At 41.2% G+C, this 19,739-nt stretch overlaps 1 protein-coding gene across 8 annotated transcripts in view; it reads right to left on the bottom strand.

The window, feature by feature from the left end:
* The window catches only part of SCUBE3 (signal peptide, CUB domain and EGF like domain containing 3), a 120,998-nt gene that overhangs the window by 76,494 nt on the left and 24,765 nt on the right, over nt 1-19,739 (bottom strand). For 7 of the 8 annotated variants that reach the window (XM_048498017.1, XM_048498018.1, XM_048498021.1 and 4 more), the window contains exons 2-3: nt 13,603-13,725; nt 11,423-11,548 (exon numbers count right to left, since the gene is read on the bottom strand). In XM_048498017.1, the coding sequence (XP_048353974.1) occupies nt 11,423-11,548; nt 13,603-13,725 (249 nt within the window). The remainder of the gene's footprint in view (nt 1-11,422; nt 11,549-13,602; nt 13,726-19,739) is intronic. The other variant, XM_048498023.1, reaches the window with a different exon arrangement.

The following is a 19,739-nucleotide window of genomic DNA, read 5'->3' as shown; positions in this document are numbered from 1 at the left end:
CTTCAGAGGAAGGTTTTGCCACCAAAACATCAAGCACCTTTACTGACAGAGGCTTGGGTCTTTTGCTGTAACCCTCACCCTCTACTGAATCCAGCATTACACTGCCAGTGCCTATCCCCTGTAAAGGATTCTGGTGCATCCAAGCCTCCCTCTCCTGAGCCATCCTGCTTCTCTTGCAAGGCCAAACTGCCACTGGACTGGGCAATTTTCCCCAAGACTAGTGTGTTGAACTGGGTGGGAGTTAGACTCTAGAGTCCTGGACAGTCTCACTGTCAAGCCTCTGACTGACTGGACAGCCTCAGGGGCCTCCAACACTAAACTAGCAAGCCTCTTACAGCTTCGTATGCAGTTATCTGAATCCTGACAGCCTAACACAGCTGAGTCAGAATCCCTTCTCTCTCTCTCTCAACTTCGTCAGTTTCAAGACCCCAAACTTCCCTTGACTGATCTTCAGTCTCGACTGCTCTCTGACAGACTCTGATTAGAACTGTCCTCACTCTAAGTGCTGTAAGCACACACTAGCTCCCCCTAGCTTTGGCCAAACGTTATTGGACCTTTTCCAACCAATCAGGTGGGTTCTTTGCTTGTGGAGCCTTTTTCTTTACTCTGGCTGTTGCTAAGGCCTTCTTCACTAGGCCTGCTGTACGCCAGCCCTTCAGGGTGGGAGCAAGTTTGTTACACATGGCTTCTTACGAACAGACACTGTTGCCAACTATTACAGTTTTATCACATAACATGACAATTTTAACATTCACAATAAAATATAAAAAAGCCTAAAATTTTATTTTTAATATGAGTAAAAAATTTCTGATCTTGTGGCTTCAAAGAAATACATGAGTTTAGGGGAAAGGCTTTGGACCAGACAACATGAGAGGCCTGAAGCTATATGAACTGAGCTCCTCAGTTTTTGGTTGAATATTTAGGACTGCAGGGACAAACAGTGACTCCATGAGGCTGAGGTCAGGAAAATGGCAGATGGAGCACTCCTTTCCTCAAGTCATAATTCTAATCAGAATTGGGCCCCCACAAGCTACAGAGTTTGTTGGAACTCTTTTATATAAAGGGTTCTTTTCTGAATAACACATTCTCTTGCTACTCAACTTTAACCCAGATAACACATTCAAGCATGCAAGGTTTAAGTTCTGGCTCTAAAGGAAGTATATTTTATCCCCAACAGAGGGATGAAGGGACTGCCCCAGCCTGTCCCTGAGACAATTTAAGGGAATCATAGTACAACAGATAAAAACCAATAAACTGCAAGGAAACTATATATCTCCTATGCTCTTGCTTATAAAGTTTGTGCTTTGGAATGTTCCTTGTCCTTGGTGTTCCATGTATATATCTCCAGCCAGATTAAGCCATAACCAAATTACATCAGATGGCTACAGCAAGGCATATATTTTCCTAATATTTTTTTTCAATCTTAGCCAAGTGATGACTGCTGCATTCCAGTAACTCTCTGTAAACTCTCACTTTTAACAAGGGTTACACTTCCTTATATTTAGCCTCCAAGAAAGACAAGACACTGATTAAAAGCAGTGACTAAAGACAAGACAGCATACTTAATGCCAGTTTTATTAAAGGCAACAAAGACAGGCAGAAGCCTAAAGATCCCAGTTTCTGATTTGGACTACTGCACAAATTCCTTTTCTGGTTCAGAAGGTCACAAAGAATCTTATAAGGAATACAGTGAGAGATGATTCAAGGATTTATTCTAGCAATAACCCAAGTTCCAAACAATATTTCACAAATCTCAGAAGAGGCAAGTCCTTAATTCCCTGCTATGTCTGTTTCAAGACCCATGGTTTCTTCCGCCTGAATTACATTTTGCATTGTAAAGCATAAAGGAGTCAGATTGAAGGCAAATCTGTTGTGGGGACAAACTACCTCAGGCAGTTCATATTCTGGGTAGAAAAAAAGTCTTGTTTAGATGGGTAAGGCTATGCAAACTCCATGCTAAAAAGAAATATAAAGTTCTGCCCCAGGCACTCCAAATTCTGTATCAGAAAGAACTGCATGCTGTAACTTGTCCAGTTATATAATTTCGCTCTGTGTAATTCTAGTTTTTCTGATCATGTGGAAGGCTAAGGCACAAACTGGATTAGACACTGGAATATGTTTTCACTGATCTTTCTTATATTTTACTGGTAAACAGCAACTGCAGAGGTCCTCTGATACAGATCAGGGTTGCAACACAAGGGAGGGGGAAGGAAGTTAATCTCTCCTTCCATGCTGTTTTCACAATCTCAGTACTACTTCCAGTTTATTATTTCCCTGTCAAGCAAAACATACAAGGAATACCATCATCTGCAGTCACTGCTATTAAGAACATATATTCACAATCTCCCAGGATGTTGCTAGTTTTGCCTTTATTCAGACTTCCTGGCTTCACAGATGTGACCAGGTATTACTCACAGATTACCAACACAAAGGTTCTCACACTGTACCCAGGCCACCACCATATTTTGTGCATTTCCTATGCTCCCACAAAATGTCACTTACACTCAATCCTAGGCTTGGAATTAAAAATTAAGTCTATTGGGTTCTGTTCCCAAACACCCTAGAGATAAAGAGGTCACACTTTTAGAATTTGGACTGTAAAATGGAGATAATTATATTTTCCTTCCCTAAAATTACAGCTGAAGGGCTATACTCTTATGCTGGAAAAAAATCAGTATCACTTCCCAAATATGTATCTATTGCACCTTCCAGCATGAAGAAAAGAAGATTTGTTCCCAGATGTTTGACAGGGAAAGTGTAAAAATGTGTGTATGGTGGCAGGGGGAAAGAAGCATCACAGAATTAAATAGCCAACAGCCAGAGTTCTAGCCCTAGGTCAAGTCTTTACCTTGACCAAGTAAATAATTGCCCTTGGTAAAAAAAGAACATTTCTCACTCAGCATTCCTGGTATCAACTATCCTTGTTGCAGCTCTACAGGAGGCACAGACTAGTAGGAAATGGCTCACATGTCTCATCCAAAAAGAATGTTGTACCAGAAGTATACTATAGTCTGCAGCTTCAAGCTCTCAAAAAACTGCACTAAAATGTTTGTGGCAAGAGAATGTTTGACAAGACAGTAAGATGAAAGCATTCATGCTAGCAAGGGGCTCAAGGTCAAGGAGAAAGACAAGACAGATAAGGAGGCCTGTCAAAAGAGCTGTGTCCATAGGAAAAAAAGGATTCAAAGGAACTGTCATGAGCAAAGAAATGGTATGGGCAATAAGAGGTGAAGGAAGAGTACGTTTAAGTGAAAAAGCCCATGTAGTCAAGAGGTTTTTCTCCTTCATCAGCCCTTATCTTATGAAATATGACAAACTGTATCCATATCACCTCGTACTTAAGGGACCGTCTGGCCCCATACGTCCCAACACGGCCTCTGCCAAACGCATTTTGCTCGTGGTCCCCGGCCCCTCTATGATGCGGCTGGCTTCCACTCGGGCCAGAGCTTTTACGGCCCTGACCCCTGCCTGGTGGAACGCTCTCCAGCTGTCCAGGCCCTGCGGGACCTTAATGAATTCCGCAGGGCCTGTAAGACTGAGCTGTTCCGCTGGGCTTTTGGGGAGGCCAGCCACTGAGTGTGCCCCCCCTTTTTAACAGCGGGAGCCCTGCTGTTCCCCCCTCTAGGGGAGTTTTAAGCTGTTGGACGCCATTTGTTGTTTTTATAATGAAATGTCATAGTTGAATACTGCATTTTAATACGGATCGGTACTAAATGTATGGACTTTATTTATTTTTATCTGTATTGTATATTTATGCTGTGAACCGCCCTGAGCCCTCTGGGGGAGGGCGGTATACAAGCCTAATAAACAAACAAACAAATGTACATACATTACAGCAGCAACTGTGCCACAGGAATGGAAAGGAAAAGCATCCACATACCCTGTTTCCACACTGCTCACTGCTAAAACCACCCCAGTCCCCAGTGATCCCCTGAAGCCTGGAAACTCCCGCTTCCCTCCTCATTTTCCATTTCCCTACCAAGACACACTGTAGTGAGACAGTACAGCTCAGCATAGGAAGGGGGAAACCCTTAGAAGGGTTGAGTAGAAGAGATGGGGCACAGCTATGGGGCACAGCTATGATGACACACAGCCACTCCATGGATTCCCCTTTGAGACACACTAAGTTAATTTTTAATCTAGGTTAAATGGGAAAACCCCAGCAATGTCAAAAGTGATTATTGTAGAGTTGTCAAACATCAGAAGAGAAAAAAGTCATGTCCCTTTAACAGGGGCTTAATGGAGTGCCAGGCAGTGTTAATTACTGTTGTCTACTTCCATGCTATGAAAAGCTTCAGATGCCTATCCGTACACATTTATTCTCTACTAAAGGGACAAGCCATTTTTTTCCAGGCCTGTTGGCAATACTATATGTTTGGAATGAACACAGCATCATGTGATTAGTCCTCTTTAATGTGGGTCCTTACAGATTTCTTTGTAGGAAAAATATCCCTCTGTGAAAGCAACAATAGTCTCATCAAATACTTCTCAGAAGAACTACACTAAACTAGAAATATGCTAGATCTTCTGATGTGTACTCTGGAAACTCTTCTTCACAGACTTCAAGCACAGAAAGGTCAAGATCATATCTGACAACTTAAATATTACTTCCTGAAAGCCACCAATATTGAGATCAAAATATTCTCCAGTCACTCATATGAAACTGGTCTGGGCCCAGCTCACAACTCTATAATAAAGTGTAAACTGGACCTAGTTATGGGCAGCATTGCAGTTTACTAAAGACTTGTATACTGAGATGTGCAAATTCCAGTTATGTGTGGCATACAAATAACTGAGGGAAAATGGGGTGTTTAGGGCTGCACAACATGACAGTGGAAGACTGGGGAGAGTCAAGGGGGAAGATGGCATGATGTCACTTCCAGAGGAAAGCAAAAGGGCAATCAGTCCTCTCTAGGAATTGCTTGAAACTCCTTCTATGGCTTTACCACAGAAAAGTGAGACATCACTTCTGGTTTCCCCAGGAAGCAATTCACATGCTCTCTAGAAATCACCAAAAATTATATGGTTATACCATGGCATTTCCTAAGAATCTGTCTAGACCCCCTTTAAAGCTGTCTGTGCCTTGTGGCCATCACTATATCCTCAGGCAGTGAATTTCACATTTTTAATCACTCGCTGTGTAAAGAAGTATTTCCTTCTGTCCATCCACTCACCCAATTTGTGGGGATTCTCTTGGAGCTCTTCACTGTCAGCCTTACTTTTAACGACCTTGACTAATTCTGTGTCATGCACAAGCTTGGTTACTACAGTACTCACCTCAATTTCAGATCATTTATGAACAAATTAAACATTACCACTCCAATACCAGTTCTTGTGAGATTCCACTACTTACTTCCCTCCATTGTGAGAATTGTCTGCATATTCTGACTTTTTGCTTCCTGTCATTTAACCAATCTTTAATCTGAAAAAAAATGTGTCCTCTTATCCCATAACTGCTAAGTTTACTCAGGAGTCTTTGGAGAAGTACCTTGTCAAAAGCCTTTTGCAGGCCCACGCACATAATATCTATTGCATCACTGTTCTCTATACACTAGTTCACTTTGTCAAATAACTCCACAGGATTGGTGAGGAAAGACTTCCTTTTGCCGAAATCATGTTGATTTTCCCTCAACACATTTTGTTCCTCTATGTGCTTAATAAGTCCATCCAATTACAGTTCCTACTAATTGCCTGGGACAGACTTTATGCTAATTTATAATTTCCTGATCCCCCTCTGGACCTCTACTTAGAAATCAGAACATTTGCTACTCTCCAGTCTTTTGATCAGAAAATGAATTTAGTGATTAGATACACATATGGATTAGTAGATCAATTAACTCACATCTGAGTTCTATAAGAACTCTCAGATGAATGATATCAGGACCTGGAGACTTGATCAGTATTCAATTTCCCTACTAGGTCTAGATCTTAATTTTTCAACACCCTGATGAAAACAGTGGCTGTAACATGGATACATGCCTCAAACTTTCCATAAGGGAACACAGAAGCTACAAATTCATTGAGCTTCTCTGCCATCTCCCCACCATTCTTTAGCAATCCCTTTACTCCTTGGTCATCCAAAGGCTCAAATGCTTTTCTGGTTGGTTTGTTGCTCTGGATGTTTTTAAATAAATATTTATTGTATTGATGTTTATTGTCTTGATCCTTAAATTCTCTTTTTGCATGCCTGATTATTGATCTACATTTCTTTCCCCAGAGCCTCTGGGCTCTTCTGTCTAATTCATTTGGGGCAGATCTTCCACTTAAAAAAAAAAGACTTGCATTGTTAACCATGCAGACATTCTTTTAGATTTGGCAGTACCTTTCCTAATCTGTGGAATGCATTTTATCTGGGCTTCAATTAATGTAATTGTAAATGCTTCCAAGCATCCTTTAGGGGCATCCGAGTAAAGTTCTTCAAGAGCCTGAAAAGTCTTCTATCAATGGTAGAGTTATTAAACTTATGCCATAATCTAGAATGATTAATAGTCAAAGGCTGATGAAAGATCTACAGATGCCACCAAAAGCCAGTTACTTTTTTTTGGCGTTTTTCTGAACTGTAACAGATAAGATCTATCAGTCTGTGTCCCTTCCTAAAGCCAGCCTGTTCAGAACAGAATAAACTGACTGCGAATGCCCAATCTTGCAGTTTGTTAAGTAAATCGCATGAATATAGTTTGTAAGTAATATTTAAAAGACTTGTAGGGTGATAGTTGGCAGGTTTGTTGCTATCGCTTTTTTCAAAAATAGCAGCAATTATACTTTGTTTGCAATGAGGAGGGGTAACATAGGAACTGTCCATTTCAGTAAATAGTGCAGCTAAGACAGGGGCCCACCATTGAACATTCAGTTTGTATACTTTAGCTGGAATCCAATCCTCACCTGGGGCCTTACCTAGAGTTAACAAATCAATTACACTCAGAGCATGAAACTGGATCCGAAGACGAAGGGTCTCCAAATCTGTATCAAAATACTCAGAACAAGACATGAAGTAGATAGAATTGTAAAGAACTGAAAAATATTTAAACAAGACTGCTGTCGGGCTAGAAGATATAATGCAATTATGGGCAATTTGGATACCTTGGGAAATCAGTTCTCTCTTGGCAGATGCTACCTATCTAGCCACTATTAAAATCACCATTTTACCTTTTTGCCTTTTTATCATTTATTGCAAGGAAAAAAGTTTCTCAAATATCTTAAGATTCTAGAACAGCATATTTTAAATAGGATTTTAAGGTTATGTCTACCTTTATTGTTTATTGTCTATTGGTTTATTTGTTTTATGTATAATTTGTTATTTCTAGTATTAATATATTGCTGTATTTTATCCTGTTATATTTTGTTGCATGCTTGTCATATGTTTGTTATATGTTTGTTATATGTATGTTGCATGTTTGTTATATGTATGTTGTTACACCTTTGGCCACAACACTAAAATAAATTCATTCATTCAGCTTTTAAGGATTTGACTCTTTGTGTTTCTCTTTCAGTTTCCTTTTATTTATTACCCTCATTTTTGTAAAGTTCCTTCTTTTGAAATCAAATGTCAGTTTTGGACTTAACTTACCATTGACATGAAAGCTAAACCAGTGGTGTGGCACCAACAGGGGGAGTTGCGACGCCCCAGCTGTGCGCTGGGGGAGTGTGGCCGGGCGCCGCCACAGCAGAGGTGCGCGCCCTGAGCGCAGTTCCCCCTTGTTCCACCTGAGCTGAACTTAACAGCATTGTGGTCACTGTTCCCAACTAGTGCAATAACCTATACATCTCTCACCGAATCCTGAGCCCCACTTAGAACCATATTCAGGATCATTACCCCTCTATGGCTTCATGACCAACTGTTCCAGTGCAGTCACTCATGATATGTAAGAATCTTGTTTCTATTGCAAGACTCAAGCACATGTTTACTCGGTCAGTGTGAGATAGTTGAAGTCTCCCAGTATCACAACATTATTGGCTTTCCTTCTCCATCTCAAAATCAGCTTCAAGTGTCTGATCAGATAGGCAATAATATACCCCACTTTAAGTTACCCTTAGGACCTACCATCTCCATGTATATCGCTTCTGTTGTAGAGTTTATTTCCCTAATGTTTTCTGCTTCTATGCCCTCTTTGATTTACAGAGCAATACCTCCCCAAATCCATCCATCCCTGTCCTGCCTATAAAGCTTACACTCATGGATGACTGTATCCCAAAGCTTTTAACCATTCTACCATGTTTCCTAGATACCCACCATATCTAATCAGCCATTTAAGCCATCCAGCACCACCAACCCTGGCTTGGAGACGTCTAGAGTTTGAGTTTGTTTTAAGATATATAGTTGGGCAAACACCATCTTTATATATTTTATGTTTTAGTGTACTATTGTTTATTATAATTTGATTTTTTTATATTGTTGTGAGTCTCACTCAGTTGACTACAGAGGGGGAGAGTGGGATAAAAATCAAATAAATAAATACAAGTAGACAATGTTCAGCTAAGACCAATGGTCAGTTCTGTACAAAAGAGCTTTACATTTCAGGCACTGGTTGTTGAAGACAGAACTCATTAACGTTTACCCAGGAAACATGCAAGCCATGCTTTTTTATTGCAATTAGGAGGTAAGCAGTCTAGTTACCCAAGGATTCTGAGATAAAACTGCTCTGCAAAAAGATCAATGGATATTAAAGATACAAAGGTTTATGCAGGTTTACTCTAGCAGTGCGCCATTTCTGCAGACTTTAGCAAGCCAAACCAGTAGATAATTCCACAGCGATTGTTTATGTCAGTCTTTTGTAGCAAAATAAAACACAAGTCCAGCAGAACCTTAAAGGTTAACAATATTTATTCCTTTTGTGAGTCTGTGCTCACTTCATCAGATTTTGAAGCTCTGACTCAAAAAAGCTTACGCTGGAGTAAATGTTATTACTCATTGAGGTTCCACTGGACTTCTGTTTTATTATCCCACAGATAGTTTCTATTTCCATCACTCATTCTTGTATTAATAATACAACCTTTTGGGAGAGCCCCTAAGGAGCAGAGTGCTCCAGAATTCACCATCTGGCAAGACAACTGTGTGCTGAGTTCTCTGTCATCTTGTCTAATTTTTGCAACTCCCAAGACAAAGAAAAGGTTTCCTTCTCCCTTCTGCTGGAGACGGTTGCTAAAGGCTTAAGCACAACCGTCATCCATCAGTAGCTTTGTGACCACAGATATGCTGCATGAGTGTAAGAATCCAGGACTAGCTGCCTTCCCTGTCAGCAATTTTCCCTAAAAATGTGTTTGAAATATGTAACTTGGAGATCACAATCTTTCAGCAGTGAGACCCTGGGGCCATGTGGGTGGGAGAGGCAGCATTTCACTGATGAAATGTCGGTGTTTAAATAACTCTGAAGAATCCCAGCTGTTGCTGCAGTTTTTACTTAATTTGTATGTCCACACTCCCCCCCAAAAAGGTTAAATCACAGACTTTTCCCAATATGCCATTTGATATATGACTGAAAGCAACAAGATTTTACAAAACTGTTCGAAATGGAGAAGCAGAAAACAGAAAAGCAGAGGCGCTACAAGATAACTGTAGAGTGTGAACAGCTAGGGAAGAATGTTAATGCTGCAGGAAGTACTCATCCCAATAATAAACGCAACTGTATCTACACTTCACCCTTTTTGGATAAATGGACAATCTTCCAAATAGTGATTCTGAAGAGCAATTTCCAGCACAGGCCGGGTGAGCAGACTTGTCGACTGGCTGGTCTTTGGGGCAATCACAAAGGCACACTCTTCCCTCCTCCCCAGCCTATGCACTCTGCTCAAGCAGAATTCCGGGGACTGAACTTGGGACCGTCTATATACCGAGCAGATGCCATACTACAGAGCCACATACTCTCCTTTCCATTTACTTATGTAAGTACGCCAGGTATCTGGACAAAACGTTTTTTTAAAGTCAAAGGTCTGTCCAAAGCACCAAGGAAGCATCTCTGTGCTACAGTCAGAGACACATAAGCACATTGGTAAAGTAAAGCAAAGCAAGCTGGAAGAAGCACAACTTGCCTTACAGGGGAAAAAATCCTGCATAGAGATAAGCCTCCAAGTTTGTGAATAGTTAGCATTCACAGGTGGTATGGAAAACTGTTTTTCCCCTATCTAACTATCTGTCACATTTGGATCATACTTTTTCTGTATGTAGCTCAAGGGAGCACATGCAGAATTCTTGCTTTCCTTTCACATTCATATAACAATTCATTTTCCTACAGTTATAGTGGCTGTAATGTTGCTGATGTTGCTGTAAGGCTGGTGCCTTTTTGTGATTTTATAATGACATCAGTGAAGAGAGTTTAACAAAATTCAGGAAAATATCAACTACTCCATCCCATTCTCCATCACTTTATGGTGTTTGTCAGTTTTCAGTCACTTAAGCCTTAAATGGTGTATAACTCCTAGAAGTACAGAAACCAAAAAGAAAAATAAATCAACTCCATTTCTGTAACCACAGGCCCTTCTCATCATTTGGGGCTGCAAGTCTACTGGTTTCATTCATCCTTGTGTATTTGCGATGACCCTTCCACCTGTAGTCATGAAATGTGATGTCCACTCTTTTATTTCTTTATAAATAAATATATAATAAATGCCAACTAATATTTGTTCCCTTAATTGTTTCCCACATGCTACCTGCTACTTGGAATATAAATTCCAAAAAAAAACCCTTAATCTCCTTTTGGTAGTGTATATGAGCTTGCAGTGGTTCTCAACCTTCCCAATGCCGGAACCCTTTAATACAGTTCCTCATGTTATGGTGACCCCCAACCATAAAATTGGTATACATGAAATATAAAAAGACTGTTTTTCGATGGTCTTAGGCGACCCCTGTGAAATGGTCGTTCGACCCCCAAAGGGGGTCCCACAGGTTGAGAACTGCTGTTAAAAGGCAAAGTGGATGGCCTACGTGGCCCTAAGGAAAATAGGGTGGAATTCCCAAGTTTCTTCAAAGTAACATTTTATTTATAACTGATAGGTAATTTCAAGGTTTCAAGCAAAATATTTACAAAATAAAATCAACTGAGGCAGCAAATACTTTGAGGACTTCACTCAACATAAATTCACTCTGACACTTTCTGACAGCTTCTCTCTCATAGTTCTCTCAGACTCTAATTCTGCCCTGCTCACACAGGGCCTCTCTGACTCGAGTTTTTGACATTCCCAGCCCTTTCACTCTAAAATCTTGTCAGTTTCTGCCAGTCCAGCACAGTTCTTTCACATGCACACTCTAGAATCAACCAGTCACGTTGCTCTCTCATACCCCTCTCACCTCCCTTTCTCTCTCCAACTCATCTCTCAGTTTAAAGTCACAGAGAGAGAGAGAGAGAGAGAGAGATTAAAATCATTACTGTATTATTCATTACAAAATTCATTTTGTATTTTTACCCCCAAACCTAGAGCTATAACTTACCAAGGCAGTTATGCCCATCATGTGCCAGGCGAAAGCCATCATAGCAGGTACATCGATAATTCCCTGGGATATTGACGCATTCATGGACACAGCCAGCATTGTCATCACGCTCACATTCATCAACATCTGCGCAAAGAAGAGAGAAGACCAGTGACCTGAGAGAACTCAAAAATAAAAAATCACCAACTGCACAGTTTATCAAAGGGGTCTGGCTAGAGTTTCCAAGTGTATAACACTAGTGATGGTCTTAACAGCCACATCTCATATAAACCAACTTGATCCATCCATTTCCCCCCACCTCCAATCTCCTACAAAAACTGCCATTCAGATTCATATATAGAACCAATTACCTTTAACAAAAGCAGTACCACTTTGCTTTTTTTTTGTACTGAGGATAGATGCATTGATAGCATTGCCCCACATAATATCAACAACAGCACAGAGTTTAATACTGAAGCAGAGAAGCAACTTAATCAAGACTGGTTGGTAGAACAATGATATTATTGGTGGGGGGGAGCACATTTAAAAACTCTTCCATGGCAGCACAAGCAAGATGTCTGGATGTTCAGACAAACAGCTTTATTATTGGTCTTGCAGATACAAATGGCCCAAAGTTCACTGCACCTGGATATAAATGAGAAAGTGTGTTTGGGGGGGGGTCCCCCTCTGGCAGTTTTTCCTGGGTACTTGTTTGAGGTTTTCCCAACGAAATTAGGGGGAGCTCTGAAAAAAAATCCTATGAAATTGCTCTTCTTGAATGACTGGAATGCTTTGTAAAACAAAGTACTACTTGCTCAAACTACACAGTATTAAGATTTTTAAGTAAGAATCTGCAGAATTAGATAATGATAGTGTCTGTTGTTAGTCATATCGTGGCTGTATGAAACTTCTTCTACAAAGACACCCTTTATTGTTCAATACATAAGGTGTTTTATATTTTCAACTTCTATTTTTCCCCCACCTAGAAGATGGAATGTGCAAAGATTACACTGGGTACAGCAGTGGAGTTTTCTCTCTTTCTCAAATACTGAATATATTCACAATTTGGTCTATAGAGAACCAAGGCATTTATCCTCCTAAATCACATAAGATGCCATATAGAACAATTTGATATGCTAACTAAATTATAAATAATGCCCTTAAAACAGTAAAATACATTTAGGTTTCATGAGAAAATAGTGCATAAATCACAATTTCCACCTCAAATTTCTGTTCAAAATATTAAAAAAAACTTTTTTTTTGCCAAGCCTTCAAAATTTTACATTTTTTCACTACAGACTACTGTGGCAAGGATGCCCTCTGCTACAGAGTTCTGCTGAGGTGGCTTTTCCCAGATCTAGCTTCATGTAGTTGTCTTATCTTACCTCTTTTTCTCACACATTACCTTCTCCCTCTGACTTAGCTCTACCTCACTCTCTTTCCTTGCCTTCTCCGTGATATCTTAAACCACCTTCCTGTGCTATTGTCCTTAATTGTAGCTCTTTCCCTTCCAACTCCTTGCCCTCCTTCCCTATTTCTTTAGCTCCTTCGTTGCCTTGCCCTCTCAGAAGCTGTGAGAGCTTGGCAATCAGAAATCTGTTCACTGGGTCTCACACCCAGCCAGGGTAATCCTGTAACATCAGTAGCCAAAACCTGCCTCTGTCAGCCAGCTAATCCTGGCTGCAGCTTTGGCCAGGGAGCTAACAGCTGTTCTCCCCATGGGGCTCCTCCACAGCAGCTATTCCTATGTATGTCCTTATTCTGCATGCCTGTGGTCCCACCAGGCCAGGTAAATAACCTCCACCCCCTGCCCCTTCACTAGAACCATAGACAGGTATTTATAGCAGCCCATTCTTCCTGCCCTGACTAAGCAAATCTGCACTCTATAACTATACTCAACACCAGAGGGTCCTGATACTTTGATTTTTACTTGATGTAGCCACCAATATGGCAGGCATCTCATTTTATTTGGAAAGTACTACAGGGATTACAGAAGCTGAATTTTTTGCTCTGTGCCATTTCTCCATTTCAAATTTTCCACTTAAACTGTCTGGTTAGGGGTGGGTGAGTTGAAGTCAGAACACCACATAATCCTATTGAATAGATAATATTTCTCTGTACTTGACAACATAAATGCACATATGTAGACATAGCTGAATTTCCTCCCACATTTGTTTCTGTGATTAACCTATTCTCCCTACCTTTGCAGTGTTTCCCATCCCCGGTATAGCCAGATTTGCAGATGCACTTGTATGATTTGGGAGTGTTCTGGCAGATGGCATCAATGTGGCAGTTGTCAGTCCCATCAACACATTCGTCAACGTCTGCAATGGAAGGGGGGAGCAACATCATAAAACTCTGTACTCCTGATGTTTGTTTAATACACCACTCAATGCTTATTCTGGTGAGCCTGGAAACTGAATTCTTCACAGCAGGTACAGTTAACACACCATCGAAGGACTTGCCTTCAAAGGAACAACCGGTCAGTTTCCAAGGCAAAGTAGGGAAACTTTTACAGTTCAATTGCTGAAAAAAAATGCACCATCTTCTTATCAAGAAACTGGGAGACAGACAAGGTGTGTACTCTGCAGCACACAATAAGAGCAAGCTGGCTACTACATTAGGGTATTTCCACAGACATAGCTAACAGCTGTGTGGGATCAGGAGGTGATAATGACATAAGGCATATCTGCCACTTTCTCCCTTTCTGCTGGATCCACTATCAGGCTGATTGTGACTGAAATGTCCATCTTGATTGTTTGGGCAAAGAACCAGCCCTGCATGCCAAGCAAAATGGTCTAGAACACGGCTGTTCAATACCCATGTTCCAGGGTTTTATAAAACCCTTCTTCTAGTGCATAGACAGCTCTCTGAGGGCCTTTTCATGTGACCAACTGGGCATATGGCAACAATAAAAGAAAGCATTACTTCCCAGCATTTCAACTCTCCATATTGCCAAATGAAGGATTTGCAGCAGATATATTCAATGCACAATAAATGCTCTTGTATCAAAGTACCATGTTAAATAATGCACAAAATAATGGTTTTGACAAAGGCAGGTCTTAAAAATGAAATATACTTCTCATATTCATTTGGGACTATTTTCTAATGTGGAAACATACTATTTTATCTATCGCCACACCACAACTGACTGCACTTTAACCTTCCAGAGGAAAATAATATAGTCTCCTCTCCCCATGGTCATGCAGCTGCAAGGTTAATTGGTTGCCAGCAGTGATCCCGGGGGGGGGGGGGGGGGCAGTGGTGGTATTCAAATAATTTAACAACTGGTTGTTTACAAGCACCATTTTAACAACCGGTTCTGCCGAAGAGGTGCAAACCTGATGAATCCCACCACTGATGTTAAGTGCCACCTGAAAACTTTCCCATTCTTCCTTGCATACCTGACAACCCCTCAGCCCTCTCCCAGGGTATGTCCCATGCTGAGGTCACTCAAGGAGAGTCAGGACCAGAACGTAGGAGCTGTTCACTATCAATTAAACTCCAATCAAATAGAGACACAGCTATGAGACAATATACACATTTACCTGAACAGCTTCATGAATCTGTATAGTAAGGAGACAAAAGGGGTGACCAACACACTTGTGCCTTTACAAATTGCACTAACAGAAACAGAGGAAGAGCTGTCCATATCATGCGCAAGAGAAGGACAACTGTGCTGGATAAACAACAGTCTGTTAAACAGCCTGCAACAATACAGTATGCAGGCTAAAACAAGAACACCAGCAACCCAAGACGCCAGTCACTGCAACTGTTGGTCATGTCACAGCCTCAGCAGGTGGTTGGCATTGCACTGTGATCCTTGCCTCTGTCCCTGGTTGAGGGCTGACGGCAAAGAGTACAGAAACAAAAGTAGTAATTATTATGTTTTGCAGAAGTGACAAACATGCCCACTAACTCTGCTTGTGCACTCTTGCTATTCCCCACAAGGTGTGAGCATGAAGACCCCCATGCAAGGTGAGGGACACAGTGTAGCCACTGAACCAGTATCTGATAGGGAACTGTCTGCATCGTCTGCTGGGACTGCTCCATTGCACCTTCCTTGGTTTACAGATCCTGCAAGGCAACAGGCACGAGCCATGATGCCCAGAAACAGCAACACTCAAAGTTGGGTGGCTGTTAATCACCCAGGACTGTGATGGAGCTCCCCTTGCCCCACATTTTCAGGGTGCATTACAAAAGCATCACAACATTCTCAATACCTGCAAACATATCTGCAAGCCTCCCCTCTCACCGCCCCACACCATACCTATTGCTGTCAATTGTTGCTAATGCAGTAAGCAGATAAGTACTGGGGGGGAGGGGGAGAAGGCTAAATAGATGCAACTGCTGTCACAGTCTGAGAGGGGGATTGCCCTTCCCATGCTTACCTGTGTTAGATGTATTATCTGTGCACCCCCAGCTACAGAAGCAGAAATTCTTGTTGGCATCTTGAAATGGAGCACATGCAAGTGTTCTGAGCATCAGTGTGGTGTAGTGGAAGGGAAGGGGCGGCCTATCAAATCTAATAAAATAAATAAATTAAAATAATCTGGAGACCTTATTTGGTTCCCCACTTTTCCACATGAGCGGTGAACTCTTATCTGGTACACTGGGTTTGTTTTCTCCACTCCTCCACAAGAAGCCTGCTGGGTGACCTTGGGCTAGTCACAGTTCTCTCAGAACTCTGTCTCACCTACCTGTTGTGGGTGTCTGTTGTAGGGAGGGGAAGGGAAGGTGATTGTAAGCCGCTTTAAGACTCCTTACATGAGAGAAAAGCAAGGGATAAAAACTAACTTTTTCAACAGTGTTAGCAATATGCTGCAATCATGTTTGTTCACGCCTTTGGCTGTTTCACAAAAGTTCTCCCTTTTCATGCAGATTACATTCATATTAGTTAAAACAACCTGTCCTAAACATCACTGGAGTGGATAATAATTATTCCACCATGTAAAGAAGTAGGGCCACTTTATGAATCTCATTTGACATAGCTGACCACAATCTTTTGACTCACTGCCTTGCCGATGCTGGTATATGAAGGAGACCCTGCAATGGCTGGTCTCTTTTCTCCAGTGTCAGGGACAGAGGACAGCACTTCGGGAGAGGACCTCATCAAGCCATTCCGCTTGGTGTCCCCACAGGGAGCAATAATTTCCCCAATGTTTTTTAACATTTCTATGTATCCCCTTGTCCAGTTAGTTCAGAGTTTCAAACTGGGCTGTCACTAGTACACTGATGACACTCAGTTGTAACTGTTGCTAAGCGGCAAGTCAAGTGCTGCACCAGGAAATCTGGCCAGTTGTCTGAAGAACATGGTGAAATGGCCAGTTAAAATTAAATCCAGTGAAGATGGGGGTCCTATGGTTGGGTCAAGGAGATTCAGGAGTGAGGTGCCAGCTCCCAGCTCTTGATGGTGTGCAGTTAACACGTAAGCCATCTGTCAAGAGACTTGGGCATGATTTAGGATGCCTCACTTTCTATGGAGACCCAGGTGACCAGTGTGGCCAGACTGGCATTTTTCTATCCATGCCAGGTGAGCAACTGGTGGCATACTTGTCTTGCCCTGACCTAGTCACAGGGATCCATGCAATAGCCATCTCCTGGTTGGATTACTATAATTCGCTCTATGCAGGGTTACCCTCAGGCCCAATGCAGAAACTACAGCTGAATGCATCCTCATGGGAACATGGTGGAAAGGTCACATTAGACCAATGCCTTATCAGATGCATCGGCTCCAAGTGGAGTACAAGGTAAGGTTAAAGGTTCTAGTATTGAAATTTAAAGCCCTAAATGGTCAGGACCATTGCTCTGGATATGTGCCCTAAGAGCATTAGATTCTGCAAACAACCACCTACTAATGGTCACTGGCCTAAAAAGTGTCCGGATGACCTCAATTAGGCTCTGGCCCCAGCCCGTTGGAAAGCTCTGTCCAATGAGACCAGGACCATGCAAGATCCATCTTAATTCTGCAGGGCCTGTAAGACAGAGCTGTTCTGCCAGGCGTATAGTTGAGGGCAGCAACAGGGCTTGATCCATCATGGCTGGCCTCCCTTCCTCTCTGTTTAGTATTGTGGACTAGAGGAGCTGGGAGGGATGTTTTTACTTTATGTTTTTACTTTATTTTAATTGTCCTAGCCTGGTTAGACTTTTAAGGCACCATTATATTATATATCTTTTAAATTATATACTGGAAGCCGCTCTGGGCCTGCTTTGGCAGACAGAGCAAGTTATAAATCTAAATAAAATTTTAAAAATTCTATATTCATATTACCAACCTTTGTCAAATACTGTTTTTAATATTCCGCTCATGTATCCTGGTTCCAAAGTGGTAATATTTTAAAGTAACTGGACTATATATATTCTAAAAATAAATCCAACAGCTGTAGTAGCTTGGTAGTTATGGTACCATAGGAATAAGTAAATTACCTGTGAGCTACAAACACAGATTTCTGTGACCTTCTGATTTAAAATACAGAATATATTTTATATACTATAAAATAAGGTGGTCTTCGGTACACAAGAGTACTTCCCTGTGCCAAAATTAAGCTTTGAAACATTTTTTCCTTCTTTTAAGACTCTAGATTTTGAGTTTTGATGGTGGGAGAATTCTCTTCTAAAATACTAGAAAGAAATAACTAGAAACAGTATATAACATGAGAGTGAACAAGTTATAGTACTAACAATGTATGAAGTATTCATGATGTCAACAATTTTATGTGCTAATTCATCCATCTTTGTTTTGTGGGCAATCTTTTTCACTGTGTAATCTGGATTGTTTTACATGAATCGCATGCTTGCAACACAAGTCAGTCCCTATAGAAACCAGCAGGACACTGGAAAATGTGACATTTATATAAGTGGTAGAGATGTGTAAGAAATTCTCAAAACAATGCTATCAAAGAAACACAGTCAAATACCAACCATTTCATCCACTCACATGTTTCATGAATTCCCTCAAAATGCATTCTCAGAAAGGTGATTTTTTGGCGATAGTAAGATTAACTTTTGCCAAACATTGCAAAGTACAGAGCTAGTTAAAGGTACTGGCTTCAAAAGTCTGGGAGATAATAAGATTAGCCAGTTGGATAGCTTGGCTATGTAAAACTACTAAGATCCCAATGTTAAATGAATTACAGTGATCATTATATGCTCAATTATGATATTTATACAATTTAAATTTAATATGAAAAACATTTAGTGGATCCTAACTATACCAACAAAAGAGGATACAGTAGAACCTCGGTTTTTGCCAGTAATCTGTCCGGCGACTATCAGCGAAAACCAAAACTAACAAAAACCGAAGTGATGCTGTCTGCACAGGTGCAACGCAAACAGCGCAGTGAATTTATGCAAAAGTCGCCACGGATCTGAGGCAACTGACGAAAAGGAAAGTTAAAAATGGCTGGCAACAATTGGAGAAAACCGATGTCGCCAAAAACCAGGGTTCCACTGTATCTTATTTTTCTTTTCTCTTTAATTAAAAATGAAGTTTTTCAGCCTGATTCTATTTGCAGTTAGACACATCCGAGAACTTAGGCATATCTAACACTACACACACTGAGATTGTTTTGTGATTCCAGTTCTCTGGGGATGCAGGAAGTATGATGGTTGGAGAAGGAAGATATAGTAAAGAAAGCCAATGGAAATAAGTATCTGTTTGGGTGTCTTCCAATCTTCATCCCACCCCAAGCAAGCTGGCAGTGAGGATGAGGAAATTAACCATTCTCCATCAACTGATTCTGACTAATGCCAGGTCCATCAGAATTTTCTTGCAGTGGTTGAGGCTTGCGTGATCGAGACCTGGGTGTAGGAGGGTGAGACTGTTGCCCTGAAAAACCACCCCCCAACTCCCTCCCACAGTTACTCAGTCCTACATCAGTCACAGACAAAGGGTCGGGTGGGAGAGGTGGCAATGGTTTTACGAGAGGCTTCCTCCTACAGGGCTCTCCCTGTCCTGGAAATCCCAGGAACTGGTTGTGTTGGCCTGGCTTGGAGCACTGAGGAATAGCCTGGCTTGGAGCACTGAGGAATAAAAAAGTGTTTTACACACACACGCACACACGCACACATATATCCAGGAATAGGACTGAATCTTTTGTCTTGTTAAACATACTCGTTGTGCTACGGACTATAGTTCTCCCTACTCTGTGCTTCTAGCACATTATAATTTGACCAATCACATTCAGCATTTTTCTGTCAAAGAGACTCATCTTTTAAGAATGATTTGATATGGAGGGTCCAGATTCATTGCAGTGTTCATCTAAATTATCTGCACATCTTTTCCCAAGTGATTTAGTGTTTCTACAAGACTAGCAAAAAGTCACTGTTAGTGCCAGTT

The sequence above is a fragment of the Sphaerodactylus townsendi genome, linkage group LG05, assembly GCF_021028975.2.
Source record: "Sphaerodactylus townsendi isolate TG3544 linkage group LG05, MPM_Stown_v2.3, whole genome shotgun sequence".
NCBI lineage: Eukaryota > Metazoa > Chordata > Lepidosauria > Squamata > Sphaerodactylidae > Sphaerodactylus > Sphaerodactylus townsendi.
Note: the sequence above shows the minus strand (reverse complement) of the source record. Positions and strands in the feature narration are given on the sequence as shown.